General features: G+C 34.0%; 1 protein-coding gene and 1 long non-coding RNA gene across 2 annotated transcripts; both read left to right on the forward strand.

Annotated features, from left to right (window-relative positions):
• The first annotated feature begins 6,118 nt into the window (after positions 1–6,118).
• Positions 6,119–9,192, forward strand: LOC123923420. Its single transcript, XR_006814397.1, has 4 exons — positions 6,119–6,469; positions 6,722–6,838; positions 7,816–7,946; positions 8,454–9,192. It is a non-coding gene; the product is annotated as an uncharacterized LOC123923420 (long non-coding RNA).
• A 1,734-nt stretch (positions 9,193–10,926) lies between these two features.
• Positions 10,927–13,550, forward strand: LOC123923098 (11-beta-hydroxysteroid dehydrogenase 1A-like). The gene is made up of 6 exons (XM_045975744.1): positions 10,927–11,227; positions 11,766–11,958; positions 12,067–12,155; positions 12,630–12,761; positions 12,908–13,036; positions 13,223–13,550. The coding sequence occupies exons 1-6, from the start codon at positions 11,084–11,086 to the stop codon at positions 13,472–13,474; spliced, it is 939 nt and encodes a 312-aa protein (XP_045831700.1). The 5' UTR covers positions 10,927–11,083; the 3' UTR covers positions 13,475–13,550.
• Positions 13,551–14,561: the final 1,011 nt, after the last annotated feature.

The following is a 14,561-nucleotide window of genomic DNA, read 5'->3' on the forward strand; positions in this document are numbered from 1 at the left end:
TATGGACTATAATTGATTGGGCTTTTTTGTATTGGACCTTAACAAATCACACCCTGGTCCATGGCCCGGTACACAGCCCCCCAAGCACGAGGCTTCAGGAAGGCGAAGTGCTTTTGATTGAAATCACTTGGCAATTATTATGCCTCGATGTTGTTCTATGTCGCCTATTTGTTGCTGACTCATATTCTTTGTTTGTTTGTCGCCTTGTCCTTCCTTTTGTTTGTTGATATTTCTTAGATAATTTGTTCGCCCTTCTATGACTTTTGAATATCTTGATGAACGCCATTTGTGGCTTTGAATATTGTTGTCATTGTTTCTTGGCGACTTTGAGCAAGTTGGCAAGTCGCCCTTCCTTCTTTTCCATGGTATTTGCATTTTTGAGCCAGCGTTGTCACCAATCTCGCCTCTTCGTCTTTCGCGGATCGCCTTTCCTTCTTGGAAACGAATTGAAACTTTGTGGCTAGTAACTTTGTTAGTCTATACTTCTGCTTCTTCTACTCAACATAAGTTTCTTATTTTCTTTTGGCATTCTATATTTGGAGATTGTAAGTAGTCTGGCGTAATCCGTCTTGCCACTTCTTTGTTGTAGTTGATTTTCGTACTGTCAGGCTTACACACCTTATTTTGTAACTGTTGTTTCTTTGGCGATTTAGAAAGAATTGGCGCTGCTCGGAGTCGCCCTTCCACTGTACTTTGTGTTTGGTGTTGAAAATAATCTCGCCTTTGAAATTTTTAACTTTGCACCTGCAATGTCTTTAGCTCTTTAAATATAATTATGTATCATTTATGAATAACTTTATACCTGTTGCCTTTTGGCGATTTGCCAATGATATGGTGTTACGATGAGTCGCCTTATTTTGCTGCATGTAGGATTTTTCTGCTGGCGTTGCAAAAGATTTGGCTTTGTCTTCCTCGCCTTTAACAATTTATGGTTCAGAGCTCACATCTGAGTTGATCTTTATCAAGATTCAGAGCTTAACTTCGAGATAACCATTTCTCTTTTTTTTTTTTTTTTTATGGTTCAGCGCTCACATCTGAGTTGATCTTTTATTAAGATTCAGAGCTCAACTTCGAGATAACCATTTTTCTTTTTTATGGTTCATAACCATTTTTCTTTTTTATGGTTCAGCGCTCACATATGAGTTGATCTTTATTAAGATTCAGAGCTCAACTTCGAGATAACCATTTTTCTTTTTTATGGTTCAGCGCTCACATCTGAGTTGATCTTTATTAAGATTCAGTGCTCAACTTCGAGATAACCATTTTTTTTTTATTTGGTTCAGAGCCCGTAACTTAATCAGGTTGACCTTTATTCCATCACCGGTTAGCCTTTATTGGTCTAGAGCCGGCTGGCTTCATTTATTCTTGGTTGTATATTTGATCACTCTTTATCACATCCACTTGTAGTCCTGCGCTATGATCAACTTGATAACTTTGTTAGTTACATTCCTCAAAATATAATAAATAAAACTTTCAAGTGTTTTTGGGTCTTACCCAATCCACAGCCCCGAGGCCTGAAGGGCGAGGTGCTTAAAATAATCTATCATGATTAGTGGAGACATAAACATAATCCAGACATGTGAAATTTTCCCCAAGAGATTTGGAACGATGTCACCTGGATCGGTAGTCGCCTAGCAAGAAAAACAATTATGTTTTGGCGCGGCGAGACTGAGTTCCATCACGGTGGTCATCGCGGAACATGCTTCAATTGGAATGTTAATCGGCGGTTTTTATCTCGCCGAGTGGTACCAATGTTTAGTTGCTTGAGTTTTATGACCACCTCTCTTAGCAAGAGGACCTAATAAGCATTTTGATGAGCATCCTACTTCTGCTTCACTATTCTGAGTTGTCAAGCAAGCATTTCGTAATTTTAGCTTCCTTAACCTCTTCCTCCGCTTCACTTCCCTCGTAAACCAATTCGGAATATTGCCTGCTGACTAATAGACACAAGACCTTCCAAACTGTGTGTGCCGGGGCTTTAATCAAAGCTCTGTCGTTACTGAGTACACTCAAATTGACGGCGGGATTGGCTTTCACATCTTATTGTATTGTGACCTTCTCTGTCAGTGCTTCAATGTCTGACTCGACCACTACCGCAACAAAGTTTGACGGCGGTGCCGGACAAGGCTGCAGCAGCCACGATCCCCGGCGCTGTTGGACAGCAGGTGATGAATATGCTTGGACTCATGATTTTGACAGTGATGGCATCCATGTTTGAAATAATGATGGGCGAAGGTGGAACACCAACGACAATTGGGCATGACAGCGAATGTAGATCCATGCCATTGATTAAGCAAAATTAGTCATGAAGAATCAAATTAAAACAGAGGCAATGGATGAATGAACTAAGTTGAACTAGAAACAAACATTATAGCAAGCCAAATATATTAACTCTCCTCTATTTATTTTTGTTTTAAAACATCCAAATCAGTATCACTATAACAGGCATAGAACTAGCCTTTATTAAGATGGAAGCTATAACATCAGCACAACAGGTATCTCTAACACTGTCTTTTCATTGGCCTCCATAGAACTAATATAAGATTCTATATAATATATAAAGCAATTTTTTAACAACTATGACATTAATAACTAAACTTTTTAATCATATTGTTACTTTCATGAGAATGATTAATATTCAGTAACCACAATGAGAACAACTTGGCAAAAATAAGAACATCATGGCAATAAGCATCAGAATTCAGTAATACTATGTTACTCATGCAACAGGATTGATAATATTGATGGGAAATTGAATACATATAACCGCAATCATACACTACAACGATTAATTTAATACCATAAGCAAAGTAAAGCTATTAACAAATTGGCACTAACCGCCTCGCCGTGATGCAAGGTAGAACATTAAGCCAAATTATTCCGCATAGAAACAATTGGGCTAGTAAATCAAATATGAATTAAAGGATCTTATGGAGCATTCAAACCAAATAAATCGGTGATATTAATTTCTTTCTGCTTATTAATTTCACGTGGAATCAACTCTTTTTATTACTTCAAACTACTCAAAGATGAAGACAGAACTCTTAATCGGTGATAGTAAATTGAAGCCAAATAAATCCAAACATTTGTCAGAATAGTATAGTTTTAAGACATTGCAAACAAAAATAAAGGATTGAAAGCACCTGGGCGGAATTGGTTCGCATCACCTCTTGTCAACTGACTGTTTCTCTCTGCGTCAGTTGACTACTTCATAACCGCTCCATAGGGTCGCGTCAGAGAGAAACAGTGTCAACTGACTACTCCATAACCGCTCCATAGGGTCGCAATGGTCAAGACTGTTTCTCTCTGCGTCGCTAACACCGTTTTCTTTGGTTTTTTCTTCTCTGTCGTGTATTTTGGTTTCCAAAGTTGTCGTGAGAAAATCCGAACCTCCGTTCCTCTTCATGTCGTCGCCGCATCAGAAACCTTCGCCAAAGAAAACTCACGGGAGACAGGATTTTGTATATGTCGTACTCATTTGAATCAAACTCGCTGATTGCCGGAAAGCGCGGCGACTCGTCGTTCAACGGTTTTGATGATAACAAGGAAATCGTTCAATGGTTTACCATTGAAACATTATTGTAATTCGATATTGGGACATTGGGACACTTAATAACCGATGAGCCCTCCGCACCGCATCGAGTGTAGTTGTGTTTTCTGAAATAACCTCTGATACGAAGTTGTTGTTGAGTCGATGAACAAGATGAGACTTGAGGCCTGGGAATTGTTTTACCGGGCCCCACGGTGGGCGCCAAAATGTTCTGGTGAAGAACATAGGGGGTGTGTATTATTCAAGATTGATAATGGATACAAGTATGATCAGAGAAAAAATTGATTAACTTTACAAGAATGAAAGAATTGTCTTTTTACAAGAATGAAAGTACGGTGGTTTCTCAGAATGAGAGAAAGTCTCCTATTCTCTTGAAGAAGATCCTATTTATAGGCAAAACATCTCTCTCTTGTTGCTTGATAACCGCCTTGCTTGTGGAGGAATTCATGGGTAGTGGGCGGTTTCTTCTCCTTCTTCTCCAAGCTTCTTTTCCTTCTTCTTCAAGCTATGGTAGATCATGGAGGTGGTGGTAATCTTTACGTGTCATCATCATGGTGAGAAACATAAGATATTTTGGTGTGAACCTTATGGACTATAATTGATTGGGCTTTTTTGTATTGGGCCTTAACAAATCACACCCTGGTCCATGGCCCGGTACACACCCCAAATTGGAGGGAAAGAAAAATGAAGAAAAGGGATGGAATAGAATGGAATGTATTCCATTGTGTTCCACTCCATTCCATTAAAATTTTAAATATCCAAACAATGGAACTTCATTATATACCACTTCATTCCATTCCATTCCACCTTATTCCATCAATCCAAACATAGCCTTGGAGAACAACTTGTGAACGGAGACACACTGTTGTGAATTCGTTAATAAAATCACACCAATACAAAACTTGATGTATGGAGAAATTGAATCAAGCAACCAATATATGAAGTAGATAGATATGATGATAAATAATCCAAAAGCAAGTAAACAAATAAAAGCAAAGAGACACAAAACTTTGTTTACCTAGTTCGGTCAAATAACCTAGTCTGAGGGAGAGAGCAGGCCGTCCGTTCCACTATAATCAAAGAGTCACTTACAAGAAATTCTTAATTGGGTTACAAGAATTAATCCTAATTCTACCAAAAACCCGAATCTCTTCCTGTGGCCAAGAGAATCAATTTGACCTAGTCTACCCAAGGTGAAGAACAAACAATAACCCTTTGCCCTAGAATTATACCAAAAGAAAACACTTTTGTTCTCTTTCTAAAACCCTAGCCTTTGTTGTTGGCAAATCCTTATTGTTCCTTTCACTCTTTATCTCTGAGACACCAGATAACAACACTCCATGTTTTATCCATCATCTCGAACATTAAAATTGCTTCCATCTTCACTTTCGAAAAGTCCCTTGATATCCCACTTAGAACCCACGGTGCTCACTTCAAATTGTTCCAATTGCCCGACGGTGGGCGCCAATTGTTGTAAATTCATCTTAAAATCACACCAACAATGACCGAACTGGGGTAAACAAATTATCGTGTTCTTTCTTCTCCTTTATCTTGTTTATCGTTTGTGATTATTATTGCTTATTTGCTAATTTTTTGGTTGTCGTTCTATTACTCCACACATCAAGTTCTTTTATTGGTGTGATTTTACGATGAATTCACAATACACACGTTATACTCTGAGTGTGCACAATACATGGGCAGATACATGTTTTGATATAGTGTGGTTAGTCACACTAAAATTTTCAAATTATTGTTTTACATACTTCTTTAGTGACAAAAAAAAGCAAAATTCACCTTTTAGGTTTATTGCATAGTTAATCTATCCGGTCTATAATATAGATCAAATACAATAATCGTGCAATAAATCCAAAAAAAATAAATTTTACTTATATTTTGTCACAAAACGAGTATATGCTAAAAACTAATTAAAGACAAAAAAAAACTATATTTTTTTTCTCCTCTCATTCTCAATCACGTTTCTTCCTCTCTCCCCTATAGCCATCAAATTGCATTTTCTTTCTTCAAATTCTTCCCTAAATCTTCCAACAATCAAAATGCATGTTTTTGAAGTTGACTTTAGTCTTGCCGGTAACAACTACAAGCGTAATCGTGTTTTTTCAGCTATGAAGTTTGTGAAGAGTCAACTATATAACAAAATGAATGATCAATGATTCAATGACCGTCCCGTAACCTTTATAAAAAATATGTTTATGAAACAATTAACAATAATATTATTTTAGTTCATTTTTAAAGAGTAGATAATAGCTAAAAATGACTTTTGGATAAGGGATTCCACTACTGGTATGTGAATACCAGTAGTGAAACACATTTGACCAAAGGATTCCACTACTGATATTTGAATACCAGTAGTGAAAAGTTCATAGACAAGGGATTTCACTACTGTTTTTCTTAAATCAGTAGTGAAAAGTAGACACGGTGGCAATGTTGTAGTTACGTTGAAATTTGTTTTAATTGGATTTCACTACTGATGTGGTTTTCCACGGTAGTTAAATCTCTTAACTTAGAATTATGCTGTGTTCTTTTCATTCAATTCATTCATACGCATGCTTCTCGTTTCATTCCCAAACGCAGTGACTTCGAAACGCAGTGACTTCGTCTTCTTCGTCTTCGTCCCACAAATCCCAAATCGTGTGACTTCGAAATCCAAAATCATGGCATAAAACTCTTTGAAATCCCTAAATCCGGATTCAAACTCGTTTTCACCCAGCTCGTTCCAGATTCAAACTCGTTTTCACGCATCTCGTTCCAGATTCAAACTTCTTCACAACTGTTCGTTCAATCACACTCAGATTCAAACTCACGAGTTCCAGATTCTTGGTTCCTTCTTCATTCAGATTCAATCTTCTTCACAACTCGTTCTTTCAATCTAAGATTCAGATTCAACCTCGTTTGTTCAAGGTAAGCTTCAAATTCAACTCAAATTCTTCAATTAACCTTCAAAATCACCTTTAGGTCCAGTTTCTCACTTCGTTAATGTTGAATTTGTTATATATTATTCCAATTTTGTCATCATATGGTAGATTAATAAATTCGTAATTAGGTATATGAAATTTATTTATTCATTTGTTATATGTTTTGATTGAGTATGAAGAATTGGGTTTTGAAATTTATTTATTGGTTTGTTGTATGTTTTGATTGAGTATGAATTAGGTATTTAAAACTTTCCCACGACCGCAAAAGTTGAGACGGAGCTAATATGAAGAATTATATTTTGGAGGAAAGAATCGTGTTGTTTGACATAGATCAAATCTCTAACTTTACACAAAGGTTTGCATTCTAAATTAAAGCTTATTTACTTGTTTTGAATGATGGATGTAGTATTGGTTTGTCACTCACTTTAATGGTTCAATTCCTAGTGACATGGGAAATCTATCAAGCTTGCAATTAACAATAGATTTGTCTCATAATCATTTTAGTTGTTCAATCTATCGATGCATATAATTTTATATCAAGTCTTTATTGGTCAAAGAGTTAGGGAAATGGTGAGACAAGCCAATTATTGTCCTATGCTTCAATCTGGAGATTTTAGTAACAATTTGCTCACAGGTTCAATAATCCTCTATGGTTCTATTCCTAACTGGTAACTTGAAAAATGGTTTCTTTAAGCTTCATAATTTTTATTCTGAAATCTAAAAATTTCATTGTGAAGCCTATAAATTGGTAATTAGGTAATTGTATGAAGCATTGATTTGTTGATTGGTTTATATGGTTCATATGAAGCATTATAAGTATGGTTTATGTGAAGCATTATAATGAGCATATGATGAAATGCTTCATGTTTGGGTAGCATTAATACTCTTGACTTAATCAATCCTGAATCCTGTACCAATTGTATGGAATGATTCAAGAATCATAATCTGATACGATTTATCGATACTGCAACAATGTCTTGAACTCTTGATTATGATTCATGCTTATAGTCATGTATTTAGCCAATTGTTTCCCAAGTACTTTCTAAAGCTGTCCAAAAGATTGAATTTATGTGAATAGCAGTTTGAATTTATGGTGTTGTTTATATTAGCTTTTAAGTTATATAAGTGTATGTTTGGTTACACTTTTGGATGATTTAAAATTGATTCTATAGGTGTTGAATTGATTTTAGTGCAATGAAAGTGTATGTTTGGATTAGCTTTTAAGTTATATAAGTGCTTTCAATTCATTCTTATTCCCGTGTTTTGTTTCCCTTATGTTTGTTTTCTCTTTGTACCTGAGTTGTTTTCTTTTGTATGACATCTTAAATCCAGAGAGGAATTTGATAAAGAGAAAGAACCTGATGGGATGGTTCTCTCAGGATGCAGTCAACCGGTGTCAGCAGCAGAGATGAAATCCAGAGAGGAATTTGATGAAGAGAAATAATGCAGACACCTAAAGCAAGGTAATTTAATTTTAACATTTTTCCTGCATGCCTTATGTTTGTGCCATCTTATGAATAAAATAAAGATGAATGCCTCTCTTTTTCTGTATCTGATTTTGATTTGGACGTATCAGATTTGAGTACTGGTTTTGCTGCTTTTTTGTTTTCAGATAAGTAGTCACATGGTTTGGGAGAAAGCCCCTAATCCGAAGAAATATTTTGTTCAACATTGCAAATATGCTTTTGTTTTTACTAAAAAAGTGTTTTGATGAATATCTCTTTTATGCATGTTTGGTTTTTCTTTTCTGGTTTTTGTACTTTCTCATTGTTGTTCATGAATTGGATCAAACCAGTAATGTTGACTAACTTTTCTTCCTACTTCATAAGCACATTTATAGACTTGTCTTTTCTCAATTTTCAATGCATTTAAAGTGGAAAATTTTATCGTATTATAATTGATCGTTAAATTATGGACTATTCCCTACATGTGGTTTGATTATAGAAAATAATCCTAGGTGTCATTGTCAGGTTCAATCTATACTGCTGTTACTTGGCGGCCGTGAAATACTTCCAACAGTACCTTCCATGCCACTGACGAAAATAACCGGGTAATACTACATTATTCGTTGGAGTGTGATTGATAGTCTTTTGTAGTCGAATATCTGGCTCATGATGCTTACTATCATTATTTCTTTGATTGAGCTTACATAGAGTATTTGTTTTGTGTTGAAATCATAAGTTCACTGTTTTAAATCATATTTGTAAATGGTTTTGTTTACCGATACCAATGAAAGGGTGGAAAACAAGACATAGTGGCGAGTTCCTTGATAAGTCTGCAATAATATATATTTGGTTTTTAAAGAAGCCTCAAATAGTGTTCAAATTATTTCAAAATCCATGATCCATTACAGTTGTTTTCGGTTCATATTTCTCAAGGACATGGATCTATAACTGATATATTGCATCTACAAAGTCCGTTATGCCATAATGTACAATATAACTTAGGCAAATTTAACATGGTTATGTCATGTTCCTTTTAATTGCTAACAAGGAGATAACAGACTTATGTCATGAACAATTGTGATAGAAGGCAAGTTAGGAAGAATGATAGAAAAAAACTGGAAACCATACATACCACTACGGATATTCGTAAATACCCGTAGTGGAATCCCCAATTCTTTAAAAAAAAAAACTGGAAAACCATACATACCACTACGGATATGTGTAAATACCCGTAGTGGAATCCCCATGATTTATATTAAAAAAATTTGAAACCATACATACCACTACTGGTATTCATTATAACCGACGTGGAATCCCATACATACCACTACGGGTAATTGAAAAAACCGACGTGGAAAGTCTATAATTTTAAATAATAATTAAAGAAGAAATATATATACCACGACGGGTATTAAAAGACCCGACGTGGAAAGTCTGGACTTACAACGACGCCAGCATTCACTACGGCCACGGCCAGTAGTGGAAAGTCCGTTTGGCCAGTAGTGGAATCCCCTTTCTGCACTAGTGTTTCTTCCTCTCTCCCCTATAGCCATCAAATTGCATTTTCTTTCTTCAAATTCTTCCCTAAATCTTCCAACAATCAAAATGCATGTTTTTGAAGTTGACTTTAGTCTTGCCGGTAACAACTACAAGCGTAATCGTGTTTTTTCAGCTATGAAGTTTGTGAAGAGTCAACTATATAACAAAATGAATGATCAATGATTCAATGACCGTCCCGTAACCTTTATAAAAAATATGTTTCTGAAACAATTAACAATAATATTATTTTAGTTCATTTTTAAAGAGTAGATAATAGCTAATTTTTATTATAAATATATTGCAGTAAACAATATTATGTCTATATCTATCCCTTGCGCAACAATGAAATGTAACCAAACACTCCCCATCCACAATCCTCTTAATTATCCATTTATCCTACCTAAATACTGTAGAATGTTTTCACGTTTGCCACATGCAATCGATATTCAACGGTACTATCGCTTATGATTAATACTCCAACCAAACCAACCAACCCATCAATTTTTATTTATTTATTAAAAATAAGATTATATTCATTCATTCCAATAATTGATAGAATAGATATACAAATTCAATATTACTAAAAACGAAAAAAATAAATTTGCGAACAAACTTACATTATTCAAGTTAATAGCATACAATAGCAAAATACCTACAAATAATATGATAAAAAAAAAACTAGGGCCGACTGTCTTCGCAGTCTTGTTTTGTTATTGACAAGTCTTTGTACAATACTCTCTCCGTCCCATATTATAAGCAAAAAAAATCACTTTTTCATGTCCCAAATTATAAGAAAAAAAAACTAACTTTTATTCAAGATAAACTTTTACTTAATTTACTCTCTCTCTTCTTTTCCCTATAATCAATAACCAATAAAAACTGTTTTTACATCTTCCCATGAAACTTATTTCAACAAACACACAAAAAGTCAACCTTGAAATTATCATATTTTACTTTTCTTAATAAGTGTGAATTTTTTTTTTTGCTTATATTATGGGACGGAGTAGTATAGCATTGCACATACGAGTCCCAATTTTTTTTTTTTAACAAAAGCAAAACTAAAATTCATTAATACTCCAACCAACAAACAACCAACCAACCCATCAATTATCATCGATATATACAATTTAACACGGAGTTTATGTACAGATTCGTGACCACAAACATTTGTATAATGATTTAATAAATCAGTTATTCAATAAATTTAAAGTGATTCGTCTCTTATAAAAAAATTAGCGGTGATAATTTATCGGGAAAAATTAACAAGTACCCTTAAAAAACACATGTTAATGCATCAAAGATAAAAAAATAAAAATTGTATTAAAAATTGCGCATTTTATTATTTTAAAAAATTGATTATTTAAAAAAATAATTATTATTTGTAGAATTCTTAACATATGTCTTAAATACACATGTTATGGTCACTCTTATTAGTTTGACTATTCCACAAATAATCATTTAACAAATGCATATAAGTATACTATTTAAGGAAACCTGGATATACTACGTACTAGTAGTATAAAGCATTTGAAGAGGCAACTTGTATTATTTGATCTAGTCTAAGAATTTAGAACTCCCAAAACAATGAGTGTAGTTTGCAACATACCCCATTGTCAATGATTATTCTCTCCATCATCATCATCATCATGCTACCTTTTCTTTTCTTCAAATTGCTTATTTATGTAAAAAAGTTAGTGTACACAGAAAACATGACAATGAAAGTAGTACTAATCACTGGAGCAGCTACAGGAATTGGAGAGGTTTAACTTAGTCCTCTTTTTTTTACTTCAACTTAGTACGGAGTACTCTATTTAGTGAATTATTTGATATTCATAAGTTAGATGATTATATATTACTCCCTCCTATCTTAAATATAAGAAAAATATAAATTGTACTAATTAAATTGTAGTATCTGATCCAAATTAGACTTGATATATCAACTTTTATGTATTCAACTTTTTCTCACGTTTAAAATTGGAGATAATAAATATACTATACTCAATGATATAAAAGTCTATGGTTTTAAAATGGTTATATGTTCTTTTTATGTATTCAACCATATTCTAATTAATTGCATTATATTGATGTTAGGCTTTTTTTTTTTGTCATGTAGCCTAGTTGCTAGAAATTCCCCCCTTAAGGCGGATAGTGGAATGATCAGGGTTTGACCCTCGGCCCCCTGCATATATAATGCAATATTCCTGTCAACTGAGCTAAGCTCACGGGACTAATATTAGGCATTTTTAATATTGCTATTGGTTGGCTAATAAAACTATTTTTTTATTTTTTTTTAAAAAGCAACTAGCTTATGAGTATGCAAAACGAGGAGCAAGGTTGTCCCTTGTTGACATTAGAAAGGAGAATCTTGGAGCAGTGGCTGATATGGCAAGATCTCTTGGTTCTCCTGATGTTATTATCATTGGTGCAGATGTCACCAAGCTTGAAGACAGTAAATGGTTTGTTGATGAAACAATGAACCACTTTGGACAATGTATGTGACTGTTGGTGAAAATTTTAATTAATTTAATAGTATTTATTGTGCTCTTTCTACTATAAGTATCTACAGAAAAAAGAGGGAATTATTGTGTGTTTCATGCAGTGGATCATCTGGTAAACAATGCTGGAGTTATTGGGGTTCCAACATTGGTAGAGGATTTTCCTAATTTTACTAAATACACTTCAATTATGGTAAGCTATAGTAGTTTTGGAATTCCGTTTTTCCCGATCTCTGTTCATCTTGTATAGGGACCGGTTGTTATATTATAATATATTCTGCCGTTCAAAAAAAAAATTATGGTAAGCTATTAATTCTGTCTCAAAGTGTTTGAAAAAATTAGTTTGGCGATTTTTTAAAATATTTAATTAGTATGTAGTACCAGTGCGAAAAAATTGTACAATCTCAATCAATTAGGAAAATAATTTTATGCTTGCTCTGTAAGCAATATATGTTATGCTTTATACCAGAACACGATTTAATTTGTATACATATAGATGGTATAAGTTTTTTACACATGGATCTTATCGGATCATACAATGTAGATTTTTGTTGAGATATTTTAGAAACTAACTTATAAAAGTGACATCGTAGTATAATTTGATCTATGTGTAAAAAAAAATTTACATTATTGGTGCATATAAATTAATCTCTTTTGGGCCTGACAGGAAACAAATTTCTGGGGAGCAGCTTATGGCACTTTATATGCAATCCCACATCTCAAAAACAGTAAAGGCAGGATCATAGTGGTTGCTTCAGCTTGTGGATGGTTCCCAATTCCAAGACTCAGTATCTATAATGTAAAATTAAAATATTCTGAAAATAATTTTTTTGCTTATATTTAAAAGCGGATGAATTAATATATGGATAGTATATTGCTAAACTAACACACACCTTGATGATAGTCTTAAATTGTGATTTGTTCATTTGTTGAATGGTATATCAGGCAAGTAAGGCAGCAATAATAAGCTTCTTTGAGACTCTAAGAATTGAACTTGGTTGGTCTATTGGCATAACAATAGCCACACCCGGTTTTATCAATACAAACCTGGCATCGAGGGTCATTGAAGATGAGGTTGGTCAATCCGTTTCATGCATAATTGTAATAAAATATCTCGGGTTCTATACATACAAAAAAGTTTAGTCAACAAAAATTGATGTGTCGATCTGATACAAATTTTGAACCATGTTAACTTTTGTTGAGAAATATTTTTCTTAAATTTTGAACCATGTGTACACTAATTCTAAATTTACAATGCAGGCTACTATGGGAAGACTTCCATTAGGGTCAGCATTTGAATGTGCCAAGGACATAGTGAAAAGTGCATGCAGGGGAGATATGTATGTGACAAACCCTTCATGGGTCAAAGTGTTATTTCCTTGTAAGGTGCTTTTTCCTGAGCTGGTGGATTGGGGCCAACGACATATCTTTGAGCTTTTCCAAACCCTTACAAAAAGAAGAGCAATTAATATGCTTGTGTCCAAGAATAATCAAGAGCTTAAGGCAGAATAAAATGATATTTTGTGGCACTACTAGTTGTACATTTCATTTGGGGACCAGGCCTACAAACGAGTATTATAATAACTTAGAAATGTGCTTTTGATCGCTATTAATTAATAGGGTTGAGTGCTTGGAAAAACACTGTTTAACATGTGCTTTTCAACACACTTTCTTATTAATTAAAGTTCAAATAGGTTAAGTATTTACAAAATAAGAAGTCTCACTAGCTTAAATTATCATGTAAATTTTGTGTGATATGTTTTATTTTTAAAGGTGTAATAAAATGGAATGCATTTATCTTTTTATTGTTTGGTTAAGTAGTTTAGAGGCTAGACTCACGTATTTTAATGTGGAATCCCTGATTTGAACTTGAACCACTACAAATCAGAATTCATGCAGCTACCAACTCACTTTTACTTCCCACTCGCACCCAACGATATTGGGCTTGGGGCGCGGATATAAATAGTGATGGCCTGATCATTAATTGATAGCAGGCGGTCCAGCGGATCGTGGAGAGACTCTGATACAATCTTAGAATTAAGTATGAGCCTAACTCATCCTTATTATCTTACTTTTAAACACTTGTTCAGACCATCTCGCAACCGATATGAGAATTCTTTAATTGTATATACACCTTTTCTAATTTCTACACAAAAGGAGTGTAATACAAATTCTATTGCCATGCCTAACTGTAAAGGGAGAAACACGCTTCTAAATGATCAAGAACTGATTAAGTAATTTTCAAGGATTACCTTTTGGAATGGTTTGGTCCCGCTTGATGGACACAATAATTTTCACTTCAATTGAAAATAGAGAAAGTGTTTTTGTCCAATTCAAGATGATGTGGAATGGAAGAAACTCGACGGTAGAGGTAGCTCCATGAAAAGCAAAACATATCCCTTTATATATAAGAGAAAAATGAATGTGTAGTGATAGCGTAAAATAATTTTATATTGTTAATCAATCACTCAAATTAGAATTTAATTTATATATTGTCAGTGTAAAATTATTTTACACATGCATATATTTCCATCAGTGTAAAGTTATTTAATTTATATACACTGTTAGTGTAAAGTTATTATGAAAGAAAAGACCCCGA

This window comes from Trifolium pratense, linkage group LG4 (assembly GCF_020283565.1).
Source record: "Trifolium pratense cultivar HEN17-A07 linkage group LG4, ARS_RC_1.1, whole genome shotgun sequence".
NCBI classification, from domain to species: Eukaryota; Viridiplantae; Streptophyta; class Magnoliopsida; order Fabales; family Fabaceae; genus Trifolium; species Trifolium pratense.

What these genes read in the sequence shown, in the direction of transcription:
- LOC123923098 (XM_045975744.1), top strand. Translation starts at nt 11,084, where the DNA reads ATGATTATTCTCTCCATCATCATCATCATCATGCTACCTTTTCTTTTC. An exon ending in CAGCTACAGGAATTGGAGAG is followed by an intron (nt 11,228 to 11,765) that starts GTTTAACTTAGT and finishes TTTTTTAAAAAG; the next exon opens with CAACTAGCTTATGAGTATGC. An exon ending in CTAAATACACTTCAATTATG is followed by an intron (nt 12,156 to 12,629) that starts GTAAGCTATAGT and finishes TGGGCCTGACAG; the next exon opens with GAAACAAATTTCTGGGGAGC.